General features: G+C 42.9%; 1 protein-coding gene across 2 annotated transcripts in view; it reads right to left on the bottom strand.

The window, feature by feature from the left end:
- The window catches only part of JMY (junction mediating and regulatory protein, p53 cofactor), an 81,255-nt gene extending 72,597 nt beyond the window's left edge, over positions 1–8,658 (bottom strand). For both annotated transcript variants that reach the window (XM_045566186.1, XM_045566188.1), the window contains exon 1: positions 7,133–8,658. In XM_045566186.1, coding sequence (XP_045422142.1) covers positions 7,133–8,158 — 1,026 coding nt within the window. In that variant the 5' untranslated portion in view covers positions 8,159–8,658. The remainder of the gene's footprint in view (positions 1–7,132) is intronic.
- Between the last annotated feature and the right edge of the window lie 17,867 nt (positions 8,659–26,525).

Raw genomic sequence — 26,525 nt, 5'->3', positions numbered from 1 at the left:
CTATCAAGTCTCCAAAAGCCTGAAAATCCAAATGAACACCATCTGCACCAAAAGCCAAACAGCACCAAGAATTGTTAGGTAGTCTTCAGGGCCTATGTCTTTTACCCTGGGAACTTAATAATTTTTCTCATATCAACAAGTGAGAGAATTGGGCAGAGTGAAAGGAACAGATCCTGGCCTTTTAGAGAATGCCAAGAGCTGCAAGAACCTTCCCATTACCAAAAAAAATAAGCACACATACGTTTTACCATCAACTGACAGCTCACTTTGTGCTTTTAAGTCCCACTGCCAAGGTCAAACAAAGCAGCAATGGAAGTTAACAGACTGATTAATTAAAGTTACATGTGAGGATTTGGGAAGTGAATATGTCTAATTTCAAGTATAACAGCTGCTATGTTTGACAAACCAATCCTTCCACCCATTTTTTCCCTTCTCTTCTTTCTCTCTCTCTCTCTCTCTCTCTCTCTCTCTCTCTCTCACACACACACACACACACACACACACACACACACACACACACACACATATACACTTGTAAACCACATTACTAAAGTGTCCCAGTTGGCTTTATTTTAGCAAGGAGGAAACATGTCCGGATTTCATGTCTGTAAAATATCTGTGGACTGGGCATCTTGTGACATTAAATGGCAACAGAAAAACCACCACACAAATTAATTATCAAAAAGGCTGACATCCTGCCATCAGCCTCCAGTTTTCACTTTACAGAAGCACTAACCTATAAGTATACTTTCATGTTATTTCCTATACTTATTTATCTCTTTTTTCAGTGATATGAAAAACCAATTTTCTTTGGGTATAGGACTGAAGAAAATGATTAACATCAAAATCATTATTTTGAATGGCTTCCAGCTTTCAAGTCTTTCATCACAACTTTAAGAGTCCCACAAATTCACTTAGCTTCATTATTCTTTAACTGTATTTTCAGGAAGAGAGTAGTTTGTAATATTTTCGTGGGACTATAATATGATTAGACAAAGCATTGAGTTACAATGTTGACATATCCCCTAGGTCCTAAAAGGCTGCAGCTCCCATATGTCCTTGACATGTAATATCCCGTCTTTCAGTACCTCCAGTCAATACGGTCAAGAATTGCCAGACAGAATAGTTCTTTCCACTGCAATCATATTATATCCTTCCCTGAGCCTGCTTCTACTGTTTATGTCCTGGGTCATGGCTTGCTGGCCCAATGAAAGACAGCATCCTAGGACTCTTACAATACTGTCATTTCTCTAACATACATAGTTGGGGTTTCAGCACCGCTCCAGAGTTTTATAACTAATCCTAGCTTTTCAAGAAATTAGAGAAATCACAATTGGGTGGACAGTTGGAAAGCAAAAGTTACTCTTATAGTTCCTTGCCCCTTCTGTTAATCTCAGAAGTCAGGAGCTGTTTCTAGCTGAGACAGTCTAAGATACAAAAGAAAACCATGTTTGGGCATTCTTCCCTAACATAAACCAATCCTTGCACCACTAGACAACCTCTTTCTTCTAAAACACAGACTGCCCTACCTTGTGCCTGTCATAATTAATTTGAAATAAAATGAGTTATCTTGGCTGGGCACGGTGGCTGATGCCTGTAATCCCAGCACCCTGGGAGGCTGAGGCAGGAGGATAGCTCGAGCTCAGGAGTTCGAGACCAGCCTGAGCCAAGAGCAAGACCCCATCCCTCCTAAAAATAGATAAAAATAGAAAAAATTAGCCAGGTGTGGCAGGAGGATTGCTTAAGCCCAGGTGTTTGAGGTTGCTGTAACCTAGACTGATGCCATGGCACTGCAGCCCGGGTGGCAGAGCAAGACTCTGTCCCCATACACACATAAATAAAACAAAATACGTTATCTTAATTTAAAAATCATTACTGAACTGACCAGAATTTTAAAATACCACCATTCTCTCATTCTCAAGAGTGGAAAATGGCATCCCTTCTAACATTTTCAGGGAAAGAATGTAGGCCTTTGGATCAAGAAACCCAACGGGCCACAGGGCATGGCAGAAAAAGCAAAAGTATGGATTAAGACAAGTCTAGGTTTGAATCTCAGTTTGGTTACTCTGTAGCTGTTTGACCTTGGCCAAACCCACATAACCTCTTTAAGTCTCAACTTCTGCTTCAGTAAAATAGCCATAAAACACCCACTTACCTCAAAAGATAGTGGAGAGGACAAAAGGAGATATGTATAAGGTGAAGTGCCTAAGTGGTGCCAATAAAATATTAGATACAATCCCTGCAAAAACAGATGGTTGAGTGGAAAACTCTGGAGAAAGAAAGAAAGGAAAATAACAATTCTGGAAGCTTTTTTAAGTGCCAGCCACTTTGTTAGGCCCTTTTTCATACAGTCTTACTTAAGGTACCCTTTAAGTATTAACATTTCCCCCATGTCCTTTTTTAAAAGATGTTAAATAACTAAGCAGGTCATCAAAAGTGGCAAGTCCTATTTTTGACTCCAAACATTAGGTACACTGTCTACTGCATAACTTAAAATGGCTACTTTTGAAAACACATGCTACTCTCAGTGACTTCCACTGAAAAGAAGTCAGAATTGAGCACATTTTTATAAACATAAATCCCGAAGTGAACACTGATTTTTAGATTTTAATCAAGCCTACCATCATAATTAAAGTTTACTACCTAAAGCATCACAATTAATCTCAAGAGTAGCTGTCCTTATACATTATTTACAAACCATTATTTATAAAATCCAGGTCATCAAAGGTAAGCTGCAGTATGAGCCACCAATGTACACATACCATACTACAAATCTCAGTTCCGACCAACAATCAAGGCAACCGCTGGAACTGTTCAAAGAGGTCTTGGTGGCACTTGCATTCATTTAGGAATTCAGTGCCTCCTGTATAAATAGTACGTCCTACAGTAAACCCTTATTAAAAAGTCCAAAGACAAAACCTACCAGTAACAAATTTCACATTTCATTTTGATTGACCCCCTAAGTAGTATGCTATACACCATAGGGTAAGCATAACTTTCATATGCACTGGAAAACCAAAAAAATACTGCTGACTTGCTTTACTGCTGTTTGTCCTTTATTGTGGTCTGGAATCAAACCCGAAGTATCTCTGAGGTATGCCTGTATAATCTTACAACTATGACCTAAAAGTGATTTCTCAATAGTAATGTATGAATTTTAAGTCCTCACAAAGTATAATAATTTCCTGTTAGTTGATCAAAGTTGTAAATCATTAACAAAAACTTTTAGCAGAAAACCCAATGCAATTATTGCTTCAATATTTCACAAAACAAAGATATGGGAGTACTTCTTATGACCCCATACTAAATCATAAGGGTATTGCAAAACTTAAACTCTTTGAGGAACACCTTTAAAAGTTTGATGAAAGCTTTTCTCAAAAAATGCACACACGTCCACATATATAAAACCTTGTATGCGACTTAAGGTACCCCCATTAAACCCCATCCATAACCCCTTTTATGGGGAATTCGCCAACCTAATTAAAGACCTCTTATTGAGGAAGTTATTTACAATTTTAAGAACTTTTTCTCCTAGTTTTTAAAACAGGGTCCCTAGGGCAATTTATATTTATCGATTTATAAAAACTGCATTTACCCACAACTTCATATTAAAAGGACACTTCTTCCAAGTCCTTTAAATTCTTGCAATAGTAACAAAACAAAACATTCTAGTGTACTTTGTCCACTAATATTAAAAGTGCTCATATCATGCGTGGCCTAGAGAACCAGGCAAAGAGAATTCCAAGGTATTGTCAAGTCCAGTGACCTTGAGAAGTTTACAAGCTAGTTGCACAGCCCGTCCTAATTTAAAATAATTTAAAAAAAGAAAAGGGGGGCCAGTGGCTCACGCCTCATAATCCTAGCAGTCTGGGAGGGGAGGATAGCTCCAGGCCAGGAGTTCTAGACCAGCCAAACCCCATCTCTACAAAAAAATAGAAAAAATTAGCTAGGCAAGGTGGCACGTGCCTGTAATCCCAGCTACTTGGGAGGTTAAGTCGCAAGAGAATCATTGGAGCCCAGGAGTGAGGCTGCAGTGAGCTATGATGGCTCCACCGCACTCTAGCCCAGGCAACAGATAAGAGACTCTGCCTCAAAAAAAAAAAGAAGGCAAGAAAGAAAACCACAACTCCTTTCAACAATTTAATGAAGATTTTGAACCAAAACAGGTGTGGTCTTTAAGCTGAAACTTTTAAATGGAATGGAAAAGGAATACTATAGGAAAAAAAGACCAAAAAAAACAGATCCATATAAATTAAAGAACGAAAAACATGACCTAAAGACTAAATTTTCTAAGTATGACATCCTCAAGAATATATGTGATTTACCAGAAATACTTAACCTGAAAAGCTATCACCAATTCCCCAAACTAATCAATTTGAGAACTCGGAATGAAAGACAACACCGAATTAGGTGGAATTACTAAAGTCAATAAAATAATACAAACATGACAACTTGTATAAAGATTTTGCCTTTTAAAAAAAAAAGGTTACTCCAAACTACTAAGATAACAATTTTAGGCTAGGCATGGGGAATCACATCTGTAATCCCTGCCTTGGGAGGCCAGGGCAGGAGGATCCTTTCAGCCTAGGAATTCAAGATCAGCCTACTCAACATAGAGAGACGCCCATTTACACACAAAAAAAATTTTAAATAAAAAAAAAAAATAGCCGGGCATGGTGGCAAGAAGATTGCTTGAGGCCAGGAGTTCCAGGATGCAGTGAGCTATGATGTTGCCACTGTTCTCCAGCCTGGGTAACAGAGTGAAACCATCTTAAAAAATTTTTTTTTAAAAAAGAGATAACAATGTTAAATTTAAGCAGCTCAAGGGCCAGGTGTGGTGGCTCACGCCTGTAATCCTAGCACTCCTAGCACTCCGGGAGGCCGAGGTGGGAGGATCACTTGAGCTCAGGAGTTTGAGACCAGCCTGAGCAAGAGGAAGATCTTGTCTCTACTAAAAATAGAAAAAATTAGCCAGGCATGGTGGTGCACGCCTATAGTCCCAGCCTACTCAGGAGGTTGAGGCAGGATTGCTTGAGCCCAGGAGTTTGAGGTTGCTGTGAGCTAGGCTGATGCCACAGCACTCTAGCCTGGGCAACAGAGTGAGACTCTGTCTCAAAAGAAAAAAAAGGCAGCTCAAGAAGACAAAAACACGTCTAGTGTCCTATACACTTCCATTGTCATGCCCATGGCAGACATCACTAATCAATCACACCACACTTTCCCCCTATTGAACACATGATATCTCTCACCATAATCTTCGAAAAGATTCAGGGTAGGCCTTTTTAGTCAACTTATTTCTTGTCCTCGATAGCTATTTTTCAAATACTGTTCAAGTTAACTAAATGAAGAACCAAAATTTTACATATTTATCGTTCAATGAATTTATAACAAACTTTGTTTATTTTGAATGGTTTCCCAAAATACAAAATAATCTTTAAATGTTTGGTTTTCTGTTAAAGAAAACAAAACGTTATGGTCAACAGAACCTTAATTAGGAAAAGATATTCTTGTTAAAAATTTAACCTCCCCTTTTAACAAGTTCTAGAAAACTATATTCTGAGAGCTAATTTTTGACCCATGTAAATTTAAAAGCTAGAGACAATCAGTTTTTCTTTCTGCGTATCCCTAAAGTTAAAATCTTTATATAAAGGCCTACTCATCTAACAATTAAAAAAAAAGTTTGAAAAAACAGTATAATATCTATATCTGTAAATCTAATAAGAAAAAGAAGCATTAAATTTGTTCTTGCAGCCTAAGAGAAATGCAGGTCAATATTAACAAAACACTAAAGAGAATATATGAGATCATTTAAGATTTGTCACTTCCTTCCAAAAAAAAAATCTAAGGTAGAACAGAATCCAGAAGTGAGGTGATATAAAGAGAAATAAAAACAGATCCCTGGAACTCTAAGATCACATTATGGTGGGTGCCATTTGACATGAGGTAAAACAGGAAGGAGTGAAAATCTGGATTTAGGAAGTTATGAGAGTATTGCGATATAAGTGAGAAAGAATTGCTATCTCTTAAATACTCAAACCTAGCAAAGAAAAATACCTAATATTCTGCAAAAAAATAAAATAGGCTCCAGCTTCCTAGCCTAATGGCAGGATTCATGTATTAATATATAGTCAGTGACAATGCAATCTCAGGAATGTATAAACACCACAAAAAGGGACATTTCCCCACCCAAACTCCAACCGTAATATGTACTAATGCTAAAAATAAATTGCTGTGGGAAACTACCTTTGGTGTCCATCAAAGAAAACTACATGTATTTCAAAGTATTTTAGTAAAGTTTCCTGAGCAGAAGCTGGTAAGCAGGCACGACTTCAAATTGTACGCTTCTCAGACATTGTAGAGCTCCATATGCATACTCATGCAGACGGTTTTTTCCATTACCTTTGGTTAAGGACCAGATAGTCTGAAAAGCTGCTGCACCCCTTTTACTCCTACAGTAAAAACAAAAGGACAGTGAACATTCCTGCCCAGGACCTTGATTCTCCCCAAAACAGGAGTGAAATCTGAGCCATCTGTAAAGACTTGAGATATTCCTCAAGTGTGTATAAAACCTCCTAAAAACACATTTGCCTCCAATTGTCAGTTGGCGCTTTTTCACTTGGACAGGTCACTTTAAAAAGAATTTAAAATTTGTGTACATTGCCAGACTGCGTACTGAGAATAAAAACAGAACATCAACTTTGCTCCATAAGACAAACTATTCTGAATAAATAAACATGACACCAGGGAAAGAGCTAATATCTGGGCAGTTATTGCTGCAAAGAGCTTTAGGGGCAGAGAAACGCTCATTTAGCCTGTGTTTACCGGATACCTTTTTCTGAGTGGTTTTAATCCTGCATTACCAGTACTGAGTGGCGCACAGAGTGCACTTATTACACAGAACCTATTTGATTAACGAGAAAAGAAACCTAAAGACGAAGGTCCTTCAGAGAGTCAATTAAAGAAAGCCACAGGAAGGAATAAAGGGAAAAATATAGCAAGAACCTCTTTTTTTTTTTTTCCGTTTCCCTTTGTCTAGAAAAACAAGCGTCCCACCTGCGCACACGCCGGCCCAAAGCTCCGGCCTCTGGTAGTGAGTAACCGAAAGCTACTGGAGCCCAGACTAGGATCTTACCTCCTGGATGCGCTTCCTAGCCCTCTGAAGCACTTCTTCGTAGCCTTTCTGCCGCAGCTCGCTGAGGCTTTCATAATACTCCTCGGGATCGTCGGTCTCAGTGAAGAGCACCTGGGAGAGGATCTTCCAGCCGCAGGTGTCCAGGCCGTGGCCCAGGTAGACCTGCAGCTGGTAACACAAGGTGTCGATCTCCTGTTCGGTCATCTCGGGGGCGCCCCCGAACAGCACAGTCCACATGCCCGAGGGTTCCTCTGGGAACACCGGCAGGCACGGCTCCAGCTGCGAGTTCACTGAGCACAGCTGCTGGTGCACGGCGCGCAGGTCCTGGAAGGAGAAGAGTCCGGCCCAGCTGCACTCTTCGGCGGGAGACTCCAGGTCAGCGGCAGGCAGCGGCTGCTCCGAGTCCGCCAGGGGCGCCTCGTCCTCCCTCACCATTTCCAGCACCTCGATCTCCTCGGAGACCGCCCCAGAGGCGCTCACTACCCGCACGGAGGACACCGGAGCCTCTCTGGGTGCTGGCCGGGCTGCCGCAGCGGCAGCCCCCGCTGCATCCCTGGCTTCAGATGCCCTCCGGACCGGGGTGGGCTTGGCCCGCACGGGGCTTCTGAGAGAACTCTCCTCTCCTTTGCCGCTCGGAGTCCGCAGCAGCGGGTCTCCCCGAAGGCTTCGCGTGCTCCGCGGAGAACCGCCCTCTGCCCAGGCGGGGTTCCGCCGGGGCCCGGGGCTCCTGACCGGAGTGGCAGAAGCAATGGCCTCTGGCCGGCCCTTGCCTGCCGGGCTGCCCGGCCCGCGGCTCGCGTCCGACGCAGGTCCGCCGGCCTCGGAGCCCCCTCGCGCCCCCGCCTGCTCCCGGGAGCCGCTCCTCTGCCTCTGGGCCGTCCGGTTGTGGCAGGTTATGGCAAACTTGCCCTCGATCTCGTTCCAGGCCACAATAAACACGAACTTGTGCTTCTCGCGCTCGTCGAACACATGGGGCCGCACAGCCACCCAGTCCGATTCCAGCGTCTCCTCCAGCGCGAACGACATGGTGGCCCCGGCTTGGGGCCGCGGAGGAGGGCCGCCGGCCCTGCCCGCCCGAGGACTCCCCGGCTGGCTGCGCCGCGCCCCCCGCTCACCCTCGCCGGGCGCCTTCAGCCATCTTAGCGAGCCGGCCGGCCGGCTCTCCCCGCTCGTTCGCCGGTCCCTCCGCACTCGGACCGCCCGGCTCCTTTGTGGCGTTGCTCGCGGGAAGGACAATAAGGCGTCCCGGGAGCAGGTAGTTCACATGGTCACGTGCGGCCGGATCTGTTTACAAGCCCCGCGCTGCGGCAGCGCCTCGCGGCCGCCCGCCGCCCCCCACACGAGGCCGTGTGGCTGCGTATGCGGCGCTCTGGGGGGGAGCGCGGTCCCGCGAGGTCCGGCAGCGATGCGTGCGTCCCCGCGGCTCGCCCGGGCCGATCTCCCCGCCCCGGCTCCTCCTGCTGCCGAACGCCCAGGACCGGCCTCACGGATGGACTCGTCTCCTAAACTCTAAGCCTCAGCATCGCCACAATGTTGCCATTCGGCTGCTGACGTCGGCGGCTCCACGAGGGACGTAAACACGGGCACGTGCCGCACGCTGGTGACGCGGCGCCGACGGCGGCGCGCGCACCCCGTCCGCGCGCGCCGGCACCGCCCCTCCGCGTCCCCCAGGGCTGCTCGCGAGCGGCCGCGCTCCCGCCTCCTTCCTTCCGCGCAGCCTCGTCCTCCCCAGGGCTGGAGCCCGGGGCCCGCCGGCTGCGTCTCCCGGCTCCGAGCGCGGGGAGAGTGGCAGGTGTGCAAGGCGGGACAGGTGGCCTTCGAACCCCGAGAAAGAGGAACAAAGGCAGAGGAACTGAGACTTTTCGAACTCCAGGCGTTCAAAGAGCTTTTCAAATGTAAATTTGCTTTCCATTCGCTCTGAAGGACTCAGGATGGACAACCTCTGTGTTCAGAAAGAAGTACCCTTAACGGTTGGGGGAACTATGCGCTAAACTCTTTTGGGTTTCCCAAACTGTTGGATTCTCCGCTAACACCCTTGAGACAAAATTTAAGATATGAAAGGTGTCTGAAGACAACTCAGTAACACTCCAAAACAAAATGAGATAAAAATTCAGTCACGACCTAAGAGCATGAATGTTCATATTTCAGTTCATTGGTGTTTTATTGCTTCAGGTTTCATCATTGTGTACTGTTCCGTGAACCTCGTTTTGAGGTCGCTGGGCTTTAGCCCTTTTGAAGTTGTATTCAATTATCAGTGTTCCCAGAATGCACGTACAAAAAAATATATATCAATCTGAAGAACTCTTCTATTCCTACTGAACTATGATGAAACTCATTCTTAAAATTGCCTAGTAGATTTTACTATCTAGTTTATATTATTGGCATTCTCTTTCCAATTAGTGTCCAAGTCACGGTGCAGGTATTGTGCATCACAGTAAAGTACAATGCGAATTATTTGTTCGTTTATTCACATTTCTAAAATATATGCAAAACCATTGGGATTAACCTTGCGTTGTCAGCTAAACTTAGTTCATTACTGTTCTGACTTCTGAATAAACGGCCAAAAATTTTAGCCCTGTCACTTAGCTAGACATTTGAGACCTATAGATCTGCTTTGACACCCCACAACTCCCCTCTCACAAAAAGCTCTTTGGGCAGGATGGGCAAAATGGAAAAAGAACTTTGGTTTTTAACCTTTTTACACTACTTTATATGCAAACACAAATTTTCCAAGCTTTTAACTGTGAACTTTGTGTCCACTCAAAAATGCAAATCAAAGACACCTTTTGAAAGGCAGAAAGAAAGAGATAACACCCATTTCAAATGAGAAATCGCCAGCTGAGCAACGATACAATATAGAAAAATTTCCCTTCTTTTCTGCTAAAAATTAACTGTTAAGATGTTTTCTAACAAGACATTACTGACATGATCACATTGTATATAGCAATACATACAGAGAATGAGTGCTAAAAGAATGTAAGAAATATTTTATGTACATATATATTAAAATTATACACATTTAAAATTACATCTTATCAATAGTGCTAGACAAAATTGGTTTGTGGATATACAGATGTTAAGTACTTCCCCCCAATACTCTGGCCACTGTGTTTTGTCAAAAGAGATGCTTCAGTGTTTCTTGTTTCCTCTTAGTAGTTGTTATCCTAGAAATGAAAAGAAACAAACCAAAATTCCCAGGACAGGTTACTGTAGTACTCTACAATTCTTTATTTAGGTCTGTATCTGATTGTCAAGCAAGATCTCTAAGTGTATAAATTACTCCCTGGGAATAAGTAAAGCTACAGAAAAACCACATACACCATACAAGCCTTTTGAAAGGGCTTGGAAACTATTATCTGTTTGAAGTTTTTAAAACTATTGAGCATTGTTAGGTAATCTGGGAAATGCTTAGCTCTCTAGGCCTTTTAACAAAATCTATAATAGTATACATGTAGATTTTCAAATTATAAAGCATTTTCCTGCATATGTTCATTTTAAATATTTAGAAAGGACTAAATATCTTTAATTTTATATAGGAGTAAACAGCAGTTCTGATTAGTTAGGTCACATATCCAAGAGTTGGGAGCAGGGAACAATTTCAGCTCAGGGGCCTGGTTCCAAATCAACTGCTGTCCAGGTTAGATTCTCCCAGAAGCAGAAACTGAACAGTTAGGAATGCAAAAGTTTATGTGGGTAGTTAGGAATGCAAAAGTTTATGAAAGAGAAGGGGCAGAAGCAGGATTGGGCAGGCTAGTCCAACAGGGAGTTCCAGGGCAAAGATGGTCCCTTAAAGAAGTTCCCCAGTGGATAGATGTGGTTAGGCCTTGCTCAGTCATTGGCTGGGGACCACCCTGAGAAAAGCAGAGGATGAAAACCTGAAGCTCACTCTGAGGACACTAACAGCTGAGAACTGTCAGCTTACCACACTCCTTGCAGCTGAGTGACTCTTCTCTTGAAAGAGGATCTGATTGACACATCTCCACACCTGACACAGTTTACCTTGTGTGCCATGTGGATCCACTTCATAAAAACATTTGGGAATGTAATCCTAGCACTCTGAGAGACCAAGGTGGGAGAATTGCTCGAGGTCAGGAGTTCAAGACCAGCCTGAGCAAGAGCGAGACCCCCCCCCATCCCCCGTCTCTACTAAAAATAGAAAGAAATTATCTAGACAACTAAAAATATATATAGAAAAAAAATTAGTCAGGCGTGGTGGCACATACCTGTAGTCCCAGCTACTCAAGAGGCTGAGGCAGAAGGATTGCTTCAGCTCAGGAGTTTGAGGTTGCTGTGAGCTAGACTGACGCCACAGCACTCTAGCCCAGGCAACAGAGCGAGACTCTGTCTCAAAAAAAAAAAACATTTGGGGAGCAGCTCCTCCAGAGCTCTGGTAGGCATCTCTTCCTGAGGGGAAACAGAAGTGAGAGGTTAGTGGGAAGAACTACAGCCTCCATGGCTACAGTTGATCTCATGGTCACAACTAGTACTTTCATCTCTCTCATCTACTATCCATTCCAAAGTCCCCTGACCCACTGCTGGCTTCAGTGGTTTCCCTTGTGGTGTGTACCATCAATTGGTCAAGTTATTTTGTCCACCTGGTTGTTTGGTGTCCACACCATGCGAGTGCTTTCTGGTGGGCATTAACATACTACAAAAATATTCACACCTTTGCCCCTCTCATATGCCCATCTACCTGTCTCTTCCCTAGACCTCCTTGTCTCTGATATTCTAATTTTTCTGCTTTCAGGCCCCCAACCATTCACCACTGTCCATGAGTCTATATACACTTTGACTTCTGGCCTCTTCTCCTTTGACACAAAGTGGATGATCAGGGCACCTCCTGAATCTCTGCCCATTGAGATGTGCCTTTCGCCGAGTGTCTCTTCACTGTCTTTCACAGTCACTCCTGAATACAGCTATCATGCAGACTGCATGCACTTTTGGGTTTTGCCTGTGTATGGAATCAATCCACCCATAAACCAAGTTAGAAGTTTTTCCTCCTCTTTCAGGTGGTTAAATGGGAGTCCCATATGGCTACTGGTGTGAGCTGAAGAGAGGTACTGCTACATAGTGGATGCTATGATGGGACATGGATACCATGGGGTTCTGGACCCACTGTTCATGCCACATGCTTGTGTCAACTCTTTCTGTTCATGTTTGGTCCCAGATGTACTATTTCCGTCTCATAATGGATTGTTACTGAGCCCACCTGGCTTTATGACTTGTTCCTGACTCAGACTCATAGTCACTTGGTACCCCAGGCTGAGCATTCCAACTCTATCAGGGCCCATGAGCATTCTGTTTTACAAAAACTGTGTAATCCTCTGCTGCAGACGGTGTGACCTTGCTCCATAACCCCAGCAGCCTGGGTTGTGACTCTTCAACTGGGGCTTGCCATAAACTTCATACCATATCTTTTCCTGCTACTGACATCTTGAATACTATAGAGTGTGCTGCGGGGCTGCATGCCCTGCAGCTGGGACCTGCTGCACAGCCATTCTACTCTAGGCCCCACTCAGAGCTGGCAGCTTTCCATAGCACCTGACATATAGGCTGGAGTAGTTTTCCTAGGTGTGGAATGTGTTGCCTCCAAACCCTGAGGAGGCCTAATAGTCATTGTAGTCATTGTGCTTCCTTCATTGTAGTAGCAGATGCACGATAAGCAATCTGTCCTTTACTGTTGTTTTGTTTTTTTGTTTGTTTGTTTTTTGTTAGAGACAGGTCTCACTGTGTTGCCCAGGCTGGAGTGCAGCGGCGCAGATCATAGCTCACTACAACCTCGAACCCCTGGGCTCAAGCAATCCTCCTGCCTCAGTCTCCCAAGTCGCTGGGACTATAGGCTCGCACCACCATGTCCAGCTGATTTATTTTTATTTTTACTTTTTGTAGAGAGGGGGTTTTGCTATGTTGCCCAGGCTGGTCTTGAACTCCTGAACTCAGGCAACCCTCCCTGCGTGGTGCCCCAAAGTGCTAGAATTACAGGCATAAGCCACCTCACCCACCCTGTCCTTTACTTTAAAATTTTTTTTTAGAGACAGAATCTCACTCCATCACCCAGGCTGGAGTGCAGTGGCGTGATCATAGCTCACTACAGCCTCGAATTCCTGGGCTCAAGGGTGGATCCTTTACTTTTAAGGGAATGTCCTGGCACGCGCCTGACCACAGGGTACATAAAAACTTTACCGAGGTGGCAAATACCTGAATTTTTTGTAGGGTTTATCTCCCTCTAGAGTGCATGTACCTTACCAAGGTCTCCAGCATATTAGCGTCCTCTTACTCATCCTGCCTGATCAGCATGATGCCATCAATGTAATGAGTCAACATGATGTTCTGCAATATGTCCAGATGGTCCAGATGTCTTCAGGCTGTATTATGACAAATGGTTGAAAAGTTAACTCGACCCTGGAGCAAACTGTTTCTGATCATCTTTCTGGACTGAAATAGAAAGAACACATTTGCCAAATCAATGGCTGCATATTACATACAGGAGACTATGTTACCTGTTCTAGCAAAGACATTGCTTCTGGCTGTGATCAGGGCTGTTTCTTGGTTGAGCTAGCGTTAGTCTCCAGGATCCCTCTAGTTTCCACAAGGACCAGACTAGCAAATTAAACAGAGATATGACAGGAACCACCAAGCCTGTATCTTGAAGAGTGGCACTAATTTCTGCCATACCTCTCCAGGGTTATACTCTTTTTGATTCACTGTCTTAGTGGAAGGGGGCAATTGTGGAGGCTTCTATGTGGCTTTCCCTACTATGATACCTCTCACCAACAGGTATAATGTGTGGGTTACTCTAACTACCACATGGGTCAATCCCAATTATATATTTGGGGACTAGGAAAATGTCCACCAGGTGATTTCACAGAACAATTGGATTCAGGGACTCATGCTTTGGCCAGGACTTTATATATTACCTTTATGTATTACACAGAGCCCATGATGAAGTTTTGGGTACTTGGGCATCATTGTCAACTTGGACCCTGTGTCCAGTAGTCCTTGGAATGTCTGAGTAGTCCCCTCATCCCAGTGAACAGTCACTCAAGTACATTCCTGCAGATCCCTTTGGGAAAGCACTGGGGAAATCATTATGTATTGCAGGGTTCTCTGGACTGGGATCCAGCCATCTCTTTAGTCAATGGACACTAGGTCTTAAAACTGAAAACTGGCTTAGTCCAGAGACTGGACAAGAGACCTTTTATGGGTAACTGCCCTCAACCTCTTGCTCATTCACTCTTGCTCTATTTTGATTATGTATATTAAGTAGTGCCCAGGTATTTTGCCCCTAGGAGTGCTGTGTTCTACAACCCATCCCATAATTGCGGACATTGTGACCCTCTGGATTCTAATGGTAAAGTGCTACTACCTGGCCTCAGTTGCGCAGGCCTTTTGATCCTCATTGCTATTTTTTTTTTTTTTTTTTTTGAGACAGAGTCTCACTCTGTTGCCTGGGCGAGTGCCGTGGTGTCAGCCTAGCTTACAGCAACCTCAGACTCCTGTACTCAAGCAATCCTTCTGCCTCAGCCTCCCAAGTAGCTGGGACTACAGGCACACACCACCATGCCCAGCTAATTTTTTCTAGTTTTAGTAGAGATGGGGTCTCACTCTTAGTCAGACTGGTGTCGAATTCCTGATTACAAGCTATCCTCCTGCCTCAGACTCCCAGAGTTCTAGGATTACAGGTGTGAGCCACCCAGCCATCGCCCTTGTTATTGGTGAGCCCAATTCTGTGACTGTTTCTCCAGCCATTAACCCTGGCCTGCAGAGGACAGCCATGCTGAACTTCATGGCCATGCTAGGGCCCCTTTCACCAGCATGTTTCCAATGCCCTTGGTAAAGGGTGTGTCCTCTGAGCCTTCCTGGGGAACATGCCCCTTATTCTGGCCTCATATAATTTATCCATTCCAGCATTCCCACTTCCTGAGCCTTTTACTCCCTTTCTTGTCTATATATCCTGGCAAGTCAAGCATTTCAATTCAGTCTGCCAGGGCCACTGTTTTGTTCCAGGCTTTGAGGAGTAGCTCTAGCAGCAAGATTCACCCTCTCCCCAGGGGGCCACCTCAAGTAGAATGTGATCTTGGCTACCATAGTTATAATCAAGGCTACTATTGCACAATCAATCATGGGCTGAGGCCCTCTCAAGAAGCATGTGGCCTCAGCTCAAAAGCTGAGGTGAGCCCTGAAGGTGCTAAAGGCTGGGGGCTGCCCTCACCTCACTCCTTGCAGTTGTGTCGCAAGTATTTTCTTTATCAGGGATCTGAGTGGTGCATATCCATGTCTGCCATGACTAAACTTTTTGGAATTTTCTATTATATCATTTATGATCAATTATCCTTATTTTTGGCTAGGCAAGGTGGCTCATGCCTGTAGTCCCAGCACTTTGGGAGGCCAAGTTGGGAGGATCGCTTGAGGCCGGGAGTTCAAAGCTAGCCTGGGCAACATAGTGAGACCCCATCTCTACAAAAAAAAAAAAGTAAATAAACTTTTTAAAATTAGCTGGGCATGCTAGTGTGCACCCACAGTCCTAACTATTCAGGAGCTGAGGTAATGGTAGGATTGCTTGAGCCCTTGAATTCAAGTTTGTAATGAGTTAGATTATGCCTCATGCAATTGCACTCCAGCCCGGGCAACAGAGAAAGACCCTGTCTCTAATAAATAAATAAATAATTGATGATAAAATATGATTAAATTTTTTTTAAAAATCATATTTTAAAGTTTAACACTGCCTAAGACAGTTAAAAGGGGGAAAAAACTTTGATTGTTTTGATGCCAGGAGTTCAAGACCAGCCTAAGCAACAGGGAGATGCCATCTCTACAAAAATTTAAAAAATTAGCTGGGCATGGTGGCACATGACTGTAGTCTCAGCTACTCTGGAAGCTGAGACAGGAGAATCACCTGAACCTAGGAGATTGAGGCTGCAGTGGACTATGGATGGTGCCACCACACTCTAACCCAGGCACCAGAGTGAGACCCTTTCTCAGAAAAACAAAAACAAAACAATGCCTAAGAGTATCATGCTTAGTTAAAGACTTAACCACTTCTTTAAAGCTGAAAAGTTTTTTTCTTAAGTGTTATTGTCAGGCAGATAGTAAGGGATTTCCAGCTATGCTAGGGGTATAAGCGGTGCACCACCTTGGTGCTATCTTGAGCAATTGCCATACCTGGGGAAGAAGGACAAGGAGTCATCCTTTTGGTGCTGCCCCACCTTGATTCTGCCCTGAGCAATTGCCACAGCTGGGGGGAGGAGAAATGCCCTGCCAATCTTCAAAAGAATACAGGGAATTCCCCAGCCCAAGCCCAGACAGCCCAGGCACAGTAGGGTCTGGAAAATGACCTAGAGTAACCTAAGCTTAATTATCATGTCATTAACTGGCCATCAAAGTGGTTTAATGGTAATGTTTGAACCACAAGGAAAGCCCAATCCAGACAATGTAAAACAAGACCCCAGACCATAACCAGGGCCTCTTGTTATGACAGGAAGCCTGTTCATCTTGCTCTTGCTCTATAAACCTATCTTGCTTTTCCTCAATAAACTTCATTTCATGCTTACCTTGCTTTCAGTGTGTATGGTCATTCTTTGGCCAAGAGCACACCAAGAACAGAGAACAGACTACCAAGCTGACATTATTACGAAAGTAATTTGTGCTCCCTGTAGGCAAATTTAAAACTCTAAATAAACCAAAACAAGAAACTTTAAGTACTACCTAGAGATAACCACTTTGGTATATGTCTTTTATACCTTTTTCTATGCTCATTTACAAAAAATGAGATCCCACTGTAAATATATTCTGTAAACTATCTTTTTCACTTAATGTGTCTTGAAGATATTAATAAATATTCATCTTTAACATCATTAAAAATTCCATTGTATATTTATGCAATAATTTATTTTATTAATTCCTTCAGGAGAACATTTAAGTTGTCATCACTTGTATCCTGGTAGCTAAATCTTTGAGCACATCCTTATCTGTCTCTTAATATCCTGTCTTGGGAATCCTTTGAAACCCATAAACTTAACCACTTGTTAGTTAAGATGCTCCAAGAAGCAGATGCCAAGATGGGATTAGATATGCAACAGATTTAGGGGGGAAATGCCAGTGAGGGCAAGTGAGAAGGAATCTAGAGCAAGGGGAGAGCTGGTAGATTGTGACGCAGGTCTGACCCATGTGACAGACAGGGGGAAGGAAGGAAGTTTCAGCAGAAAGCATTTTAGAGTATAATGCAAGAAATTTTCCCTATGTTAGCGCACCCCAGGAGCCATTCAGACTATAACACTAGGCTAGCTAAAGGGAAGCCATTTTGCTTCCAGTATGCTTTCAGTTTGTTCTGTCTCAAAAGTTTAGAATTAATCTGCTTTGTGTTTACACAGCTGCCAGGCTCAAGACTAGAAAATGACCTTGAGGAAAAACAAATTAACAGTCTGAAACAGGCCAACCCCGGACTGCTGACGATAGGATCCCACCAGACAACCTATAGTTTGCTGATACCCACCGAGCCAGTCATGATGACTTGCACAAAGCTTGCTTTCTGCCATCCGCCCCGTTTACCCCTTCCCTTCATAAGTTGCTCAGTAAGCAGAGAAAGATGAGATGGTCTTTGAGACAATAGGCCACCATCTCCTCAGGCTGCCCGCACTTGAATAAACCACTTTTCCCTCACCAACACTCACCTCTCGTGTTTGGTTATTGGATAGTGGGCAGCATTACCTGCGATCAGCAACACCTAGCCCAACGTGAGCAGCCTCAAGCCACAGTTACCTGTCTCCCAGAGACAAGCCTGCCTCGGTCTTTCTGCCGCACTCAGTCACTGGCTGGGAGTAGCCTGGGGAAAGTGTGGTGGGTTCAGAACGTAGCAGCAGGGCCCTCAGCTCCTTACGCTTGCAGATCTGAGCGGCACATTCTCTTGGCTGCCACAAACACCACCTGTGCTTCAAACAAATTTGGTACTATTCATTCATTGATTCAATATTCATTAACTGACTTCAGTTTGGGTGGATTAACAGGAATAATTTTTCAGAAATTAGAAATAGAGTTAGTTCCAGAATCTCCTAAGCAGATTTTCAGGGTATAGCTTCATTATTTTGTTTGAAAGGATTTTTCAGATTCTACACTAAATTCTAAGCTAAATACTAAATGGAGTTTGGGTTCTCCCTCATTTCATAGTACCCGTTCCTCTACTCATCTTACCTGATGCAAAAAATCTGGATATGAGTTTAACTTATGTCGGGGCTCAGAACCAATTCACCAAAACATGGAGTGTTGAATTGAAGAGGCCACCTCAAGGTCTCTCTGATCTTCCTCCTGCCCCCAGCCCTCAAAGCATGGGATGAAACTGAATTTCTTTATCTGCCTAAGATCCAGATGCACCAAAAGGAGCAATTGTTTTTTTTTTCTTCCCCTCCCTGTAAGACCAAGAATGTAACCACAGCTGAACAGCCCCTTTCACAAGATAATGAACTTTTCCCCGATCCATTCATTATCCATTCACTTTCCCTAGTAATCCCCTCAACAGAATTCCTCTTCTCCCCTCCCCAATTCCATAGCCTGTTTTGCCAAGAGGATATATGAGCTTCTGAACCTCTGTGAGGAGGGGGTAGTTTCTCTGTGACTCTCCCTATTTATACACATTAGGTAAATTTGTGTGCCTTTTCTCCAACTCATCTGCTATTTGTGAGTTGATTTTTCAGTGAACCTTCAGAGGGTGAAGGGGAAGTTTCCCCTTGGCTTCCTTACACTTAATAAATTATAGTCTGGAATAAATTATAGTCTGGAACAATAACTGCCTGTCTAGAAAATATTTTTGAGGGAGAGAATAATATACACATCCCAAGTACCCATTTTTCCTTACTTTCTGATCGTTATATCCCTTATTTTATATATATGGTTTTGTATTAGTTCTGTATGCCTGCTGTGATAAATTTGGTGGCTTGAAACGCAAATTTATTAAACTTCTAGAGGTCAGGAGTCTGAAGTGAGCCTCACCGGGCTGAAACCACAATGTCTGCAGGGCTGCATTCCTCTGGAGGCTCCAGAGCAGAATTCATTTCCATGCCCTTCTAGCTTCTGGATGCTGCCCACATTCCCCGGCTTGTGGCCTCCCTTCCTGCATCTTCTAAGCCAGCGACAGTGAGTCAAATTCTTTTCTCAGCACCAGTTTTTCACAAGGTCAGATCCTGCTTCTGTTATCACATCTCTTTCTCTGACTCTTGACTTCTGCCTCCCTCATTCATTTTTAAGGACCCTTGTGATTACATGGGGCTATTTTAAAGTCGGCTGATTAGCACCTTCAGTGTCATCTGTAACCTTCATTCTCCCTTTTCCCTTCTGCTAGGTAGTTTCACGTATTCACAGGTTTCAGACATTAGTATGTGTCCATTTCTGGTCGGGGGCATTATTCTGCCTACCACAGGGCTTATAGCCAAGGCTTCCAATACAGTGTTACAATGTTGATTAGAATCAGTTCTGGTGTTTTATTAGTCTTCTTTCTGATGTTCATGAGAATAGTTCTACGTATTTTTTTCTTTCTTTTTCTTTTCTTTCAGTCTTTCTTTTTTCTTTGTTTCTCTCTCTTTCTTTCTTTCTTCCTTCCTTCCTTCCTTCCTTCCTTCCTTCCTTCCTTCCTTCCTTCCTTCCTTTCTTTCTTTCTTTCTTTCTTTCTTTCTTTCTTTCTTTCTTTCTTTCTTTCTTTCTTTCTGAGAGACAGGATCTTCCTCTGTCGCCTCAACTATACTGCAGTGGCACACTCATAGCTTACTGCAGCCTGGAACTCCCGGGCTCAAGCCATCCTTCTGCCTCAGCCTCCATGTAGCTAAGACTACAGGTGCACACCACCATACCTGGCTAATTTTTAAAAATTTTTTGTAGATATGGAGTCTCGCTATCTTATCCAGGCTGGTCTTGAATTCCTGGTCTCAAGAGACCCTCTTGCCTCTGCCTCCCAAAGTGCTTGAATTACAGGCATGAGCCATTGGGCCCAGCCTAATTCTACAAATTTATCATTCTTAAGGTATTTGTCATAGCTCTTGGTAGCTTTACATTATCATATTAAGGAAGTTATCTATTCTAAGGTCCTCTTATATATTACTCTGTAAAAAGCCATCCTAAAATTTCATGATGTAAAGTAATAATGTATTGGCTGGGTGCTGTGGCTCGCACCTGTAATCCCAGCACTTTGAAAGGGAGAGGCAGGAGGATCCCCTGAGGCCAGGAGTTTGAGACCAGCTTGAGCAACATAGCAAGACCCTGTCTCTACAAAAAAGAAAAATATAATGCCTTTGGATTCTAGGATGAGAAAAAACAGAACAAAACAAAATTAAAATATTTTTTAAATTTATTACCTCTCATGTCTCTGTAGGTTGACTGGGCTTAGATGGGCGGTTCTCACTTGGGGCTTGACCAGGCTGGATGTCCAATATGGCTTCTTCATTCATGTGTCTGGGGCATCAGCCTTCCTCCGTGTGGCCTCTCTCTCCCACAGAGTAGCTTGCACCAAGTTTTGAGATAATCATATTTTTACTCATTAATTTTTCAATGTTGACAGAGTCTTATGGGCAGATTGTTTACTAGGATGTGCCCTTTAAGGAAAAGAAGGGGATGGAGCAGGAGAAGGAAGAGGAAGGCATCAAGCTATAATAGGGTCTCAACAGCCCTGGCTCCAGGCGGACCTCTGGAGCTGACCCTGGAAAGGTCAACCTTGGAAGCCATTCTCTGAAGGGGCTGAAAGCTGCATGAAGGCTGTACACTAACAGCACTCACAGCAGCTGAGGCAATAAGCCCTTCCTTGAAGGAGGATCTCCATGTCTGCCATAAGGTTCCCAGTAGTATGATTTCTAATAGTAAAAAATGGGAAACAACCTCAATCTCCATCAGATAGTAATCAATAAATATATATAGTATAGTCATACAATGAAAAAAGTACAGAAATGAAAAATGAATGAACTAATACTACATCTGTGAAAAACTAAATTTGCTGTCTGTCAACATGGTTAATTCTCAGAAACACGATTTTAAGTGAAAAAAGTACATACAGAAAAAAGCATGTCGGCTGGGCTCGGTGGCTCACACCTGTAATCCTAGCACTCTGGGAGGCCCAGACAGGAGGATCGCTCGAGATCAGGAGTTCGAGACCAGCCTAAGCAAGAGCGAGACCTCATCTCTATTAAAAAAATAGAAAGAAATTATATGGACAACTAAAAATATGTAGAAAAAATTAGCAGGGCATGGTGGTGCATGCCTGTAGTCTCAGCTACTCGGGAGGCTCAGGCAGAAGGATTGCTTGAGCCTAGGAGTTTGAGGCTGCTGTGAGCTAGGCTGACGTCACAGCACTCTAGCCTGGACAACAGAATGACACTCTGTCTCAAATAAATAAATAAATAAATAAAAATAAAAGCAATGTTAAATGAAAAAAGAAGTTGCAGTAAGGTATGTACATTACGATGTTATTTCAATTTTTAAACAAAAAATATTCTACATTATGTATGGGTTAATACTTATGTGGTAAAAATATTTCCAAGGGCAAGAGCAAAACACACAAGAAGATCCAAACAGATTTCCCTCTGAGAAGAGGAGATGAATAGAATTGAGGAGGCATGTGAAGGAGATTTTCAAATACTGGCAAAATCCAGGCATTGAGTACGTGGGTTTTATTATATTACATTGTGCTTCTTGGTATGTTTGACATAGCTAATATTTTTAAAGTAATTAACCACTCCATTATGAGTGATCTTTCCCTTTGGTTATAATGAGAGTAACTACATAAGTATATCTCACCACTTGATTGCATGAAAAGGAAAAAGATGTCCTCTACCAATCTGCCATTGCCTTTTGTTCTGGTACACCCTTTGCTGCACTCATTTTTTCAAAACAGTGACTTGATGTCATTGATTAAAAACGACTCCCCCAACGCTTATGCTCTGTTATTTCTGTGTGTGACAAACTGCATTGCTGCAGTGGGAGAACACTGGAGTACTCAGGCATAGGAAGTTAAAAGAATCATTCTGCTACAGCCAAGTCCTAGACTTTTTTCCATGATTAAAAAAAAATCCAAAAAAAAAAAAAAATCCAGATTTTAAAAAACTCTATGGAGAAAGCATATTAGGCATATAACTGTATTCCTCCATACTGTTCTCTGATCTTTGTTAACTCACATATCTCTGTTTTGCATAGCTGCCATCCCTATGCAGGAGCTAAGGGAAAACTTCCCCTTCACCCTCTAAAGGTTTGCTGAAAATCATTTGGCAAAAGTCAAATTAATAGGAGAAAAAGCATACAAAATTTTATTTTAACATGCATAGCACAGAATCACAGGAGAATAATTACCTGACTACCCAATAGAGTACAGAAGTTTATATACCCTTTTTCAGAGGAGGGGGTAGATGGGGAATGTAGATAATTCTTTTGAGGGACAGCAAATGATTATTGTGAGAATGAAAAGGCAGAAATTAACTTGTGTGTGGGAGTAGGGGGGCACAGTGGCCCATGGATGTAATCCCAGTGACTTGGGAGTCTGAGATGGGAAGGTCACTTGAGACCAGCCTGGCCAACATGGCCAGACCCCATCCCTAAAAAAATTAAAAGAAATAAATAAACTTGTAAATAATTGTCTTTGGAATTTGAATGAGCCCAGGAGGCTGCCATTATCTTGTGAAAAATTCCCCTCCAGGTGTGGTTGAATTCCTGTCTTCTTTTTTCAGTTAGATAATGAGATTTCAGGGAGGGGAGGAAGGCAATTGTATTTCTTTTGGAAAAAAGCTATCTTGGTCAGACAAAGAAATTGCAGAGAGAGTCCCTCCCTGCACTTGGGTGAGGAGACAAGACAAGGTTAGAGGGACCTTGATTCTGAGGCAGCTTAAATTAAAGCCTCTCAGTATTTCAAAGCATCAATTATTGGGGTATCACTTTCTGAGCCCATCACCTACAAAGGGATTTTGTTGTGTTTTTATTGAATCTCAGTTACCACTTTCATGTGTCCACCTGGGCCTTGCACTAGTCAGTGTTCCACAGTTTGCTATCTTGATAATACACCAGTTTACTGAGCCTTACCTCTATTGTTGAACTTTTGAGATTTTTCCAGTTTTCCAGTATTATAAATAGCATTTCTATGACCATCTTTGTACAAACTACTTCTTTTCTTTCTGGTCATTTCCTTGAGCTATAATCCTGAAGTGAAATTAGCAGGCCAAAGGATATGAATAGTTTTAGGACTTTAAGTCCATATTCCAACATTGCATCAATTTACCCTAGACCCAACAATATTGAGTTTGCTTATTTTCATATATTTTTCAAAATGTAATCAATATATGGTTATTTTAAAAAAAGTTACCTAATTCAAAATTCTCCCAGATGCTTTTTTATATTTTTTTGTCTAACTGTTATAGCCTTACCAGGTTCATTGCCCACTGCTCAAGGGGAAGCCAATACACTGACACAGAAGGGGTTATAGCAGAGAAAGTGTTTAATATCACAGGTACCATGTGAGACCAGAGGAAGTTCTTGAATCTGTCTCCCTGAGAATTTCGGAGAAAGGGTTTTTAAAGATAGTTTGACAGGCAAAGGGCTAGGCAATTGGGTCTTCTGATTGGCTGGGGGTGAACTCATGGATCAGGAGGCAGAAATTGTCCTCTTGTGTTGAGTCAATTCTCAGGTCTTAAGATGAGTTGAGTTGGTTCCTCGGGCCACTGGTCTGGTTGAGTTAGTTGGTCCACTGGAATCTAGGGTCTGGAAGATATCTCAAAGACTAGCCTTAGGTTTAGCAAGGGTGATACTATCTATGGGAGCAAAGAAGAAAGCTAAGAATCTTTATGACCATCAGCTATGTGACTCCTGAGTAGTAAGCAATGATAGAAAAGCAAGGGCTTGGCGCAGTAGCTCATGCCTGTAATCCTAGCATTCTGGGAGGCCAAGGTGGGAGGACTACTTGAAGTCAGGAGTTCAAGGCCAGCCTGAGCAAGAGCAAGACCCCGTTTCTACTAAAAACAGAAAAAATTAGCCGGGTGTGGTGGCATGTGCCTGTAGTCACAGCTACTCAGGAGGCTGAGGCAGGAGGATTGCTTGAGCCCAAGAGCTTGAGGTTGCTGTAAGCTAGGCACTCTACTCAGGGCAACAGAGTAAGACTGTCTTTAAAAAAAAAAAAAAGGCCGGGCGCGGTGGCTCACGCCTGTAATCCTAGCTCTGGGAGGCCGAGGCGGGTGGATCGCTCGAGGTCAGGAGTTTGAGACCAGCCTGAGCAAGAGTGAGACCCCGTCTCTACTAAAAATAGAAAGAAATTATCTGGCCAACTAAAAATATATATACAAAAAAATTAGCTGGGCATGGTGGCGCATGCCTGTAGTCCCAGCTACTCAGGAGGCTGAGGCAGTAGGATCGCTTAAGCCCAGGAGTCTGAGGTTGCTGTGAGCTAGGCTGATGCCACGGCACTCACTCTAGCCCGGGCAACAAAGTGAGACTCTGTCTCAAAATAAAAATAAATAAATAAAAAATAAAAAAATAAAAAAATAAAAAAAATAAAAAAAAAGGAGAAATGGAGAATTTGACGAATGCTTGTTTGCTTTGTTCAAACCTTCATGATCATGAACATTACAGCCCATATCCTTTTCCAGGCTATATATGTTTCAGCAGAGTGTCAACATATTTATTCTATTTTAATATGAGACTCTATCTTCTTGGTGATTTTAATTAGAAGTGGTAGAAAAAATGGGATATCAAAAGCTGTATTTGTGAGTAGGTAGCAAAGTTAGGAGAAGATGAAGGTTCAGAGTAAGTGGGACTTCTGGAATGAGTGGTCCTGAGCACATAGGCTTAAGGTGACTGGAAGGAAAGAATGGACCAGGAGGAGCAGAGAAGGTAAATGGCTCAAGGTGCACTTCTGAATGTTTTTGAACACAAGAAACAAATCTTCATAGCTACTAAGCGTGAGCAGTAGATGTCCCTCTCTTCTACGGCTTGGGAGGTCAGCAGGGGCTTTCTGGGTAAAAGTTTAGTATCCAGTATTTCTTCACTTTTTACAGCTTCTGCCCATGGGTTCTGTAGAAGAGAGAAACTATTGTAATAGTTTTCCTAACCCACTGCAAAGTTCATAGCTGAGGCACATGTAACAAAAGACAGATTAGTAACAGGAAAACATACAATTTGTTTAACGAAAGTTTTATGTGGGCCAGGTGTGGTGACTCACACCTATAATCCCAGCACTTTGGGAGGCCAAGGCAAGAGGATCACTTGAGGCTGGAGTTTGAGGCCACCCTGGGCAACATAGCAAGTTCCTTCTCTAAGAAAAAAAAAAATTAGCTGGGCATGGTGGTGCACATCTGTAGTCTTAGCTACATGAAAGGCTGAGGCAGGAGGATTGCTTGAGCCCAGGAGTTTGAGGCTGCAGTGAGCAAAGATGGCACCACTGCACTCCAGCCTAGGCGACAGACCAAGATTCTGTTTCTTAAAAACAAAAAATAGCTTCCCTCACCCCTGCCACCCTTGTAAAATAAAGAAAAATAAATAAATAAAACATTATTTAAAAAAAAAGTTTTATGTGACATGGGAACCTTCAGAAACGAAGACCCAAAGAAACAGAAAAATCTGTATTTTAATGCTTAGGTTTGTTTTATTAATAGATAAAGAGGGGACAGTCATGCAGGAGTATGATTAGACAAAGGGAGCATGATCTAACAGTAATAAACTAAGGGGAATTTAGCAAGGCCTATTTGTTCAAATTCTTCTTGACATCTCTGTGTCTTTGAGAATAAGGATTTTTTTTCCTCTGGGTATAGGCAGGGTACCTCTGGAATGAAGATTTTGCAATTTGCTTCAGGGGAGAAGAACAAGGAGAAGATCAGAAAGACTTTCCTGCTTCTGCTATTTTCTCATATGCCAAGATGCTGTATTTTGGGGTTAGTGCATCCTGAACCCCATTGATTCTCTTTTCTGCCATTTGGATGGGCTTTATGGTAGTCTATTCCCTCTTCTACATAAAAGGCCCTCCAAATATTCTCCTTTCTTCCAGCTTCCTTTTATCTTGGTAAAGTAATTAATAATGATAATAATAATAAAGAGATGTACATAATATTTTATTGGCCCACTATGAACCAGATACTGGGCTAGATAGTTTGTGCATACTGTTGCTAATCTTTACAAAATCATTGTGAGATCAGTGTTCTCATACCCATTTTACAGGCGATAAAGGTCATGAAACTTCTAAGTGTCTGAGCTGGTATTAGAAAACAGATCTAATACAGTCCACACTCCACATTGTTCCCCCAGTCCTAGTTCTTTCATTTCTCAGACATCCTCAGCATTCCTGATCACTCTCTGGATTAGCGTTTCCCAGATTTTCAAAATCTGATTGAGCAGGATCATCACTGTGGTTATGACAGGAAAAAAAGAAAATCCATTTGGAAACAATATG

Source organism: Lemur catta, chromosome 12 (assembly GCF_020740605.2).
Source record: "Lemur catta isolate mLemCat1 chromosome 12, mLemCat1.pri, whole genome shotgun sequence".
NCBI classification, from domain to species: Eukaryota; Metazoa; Chordata; class Mammalia; order Primates; family Lemuridae; genus Lemur; species Lemur catta.
Note: the sequence above shows the minus strand (reverse complement) of the source record. Positions and strands in the feature narration are given on the sequence as shown.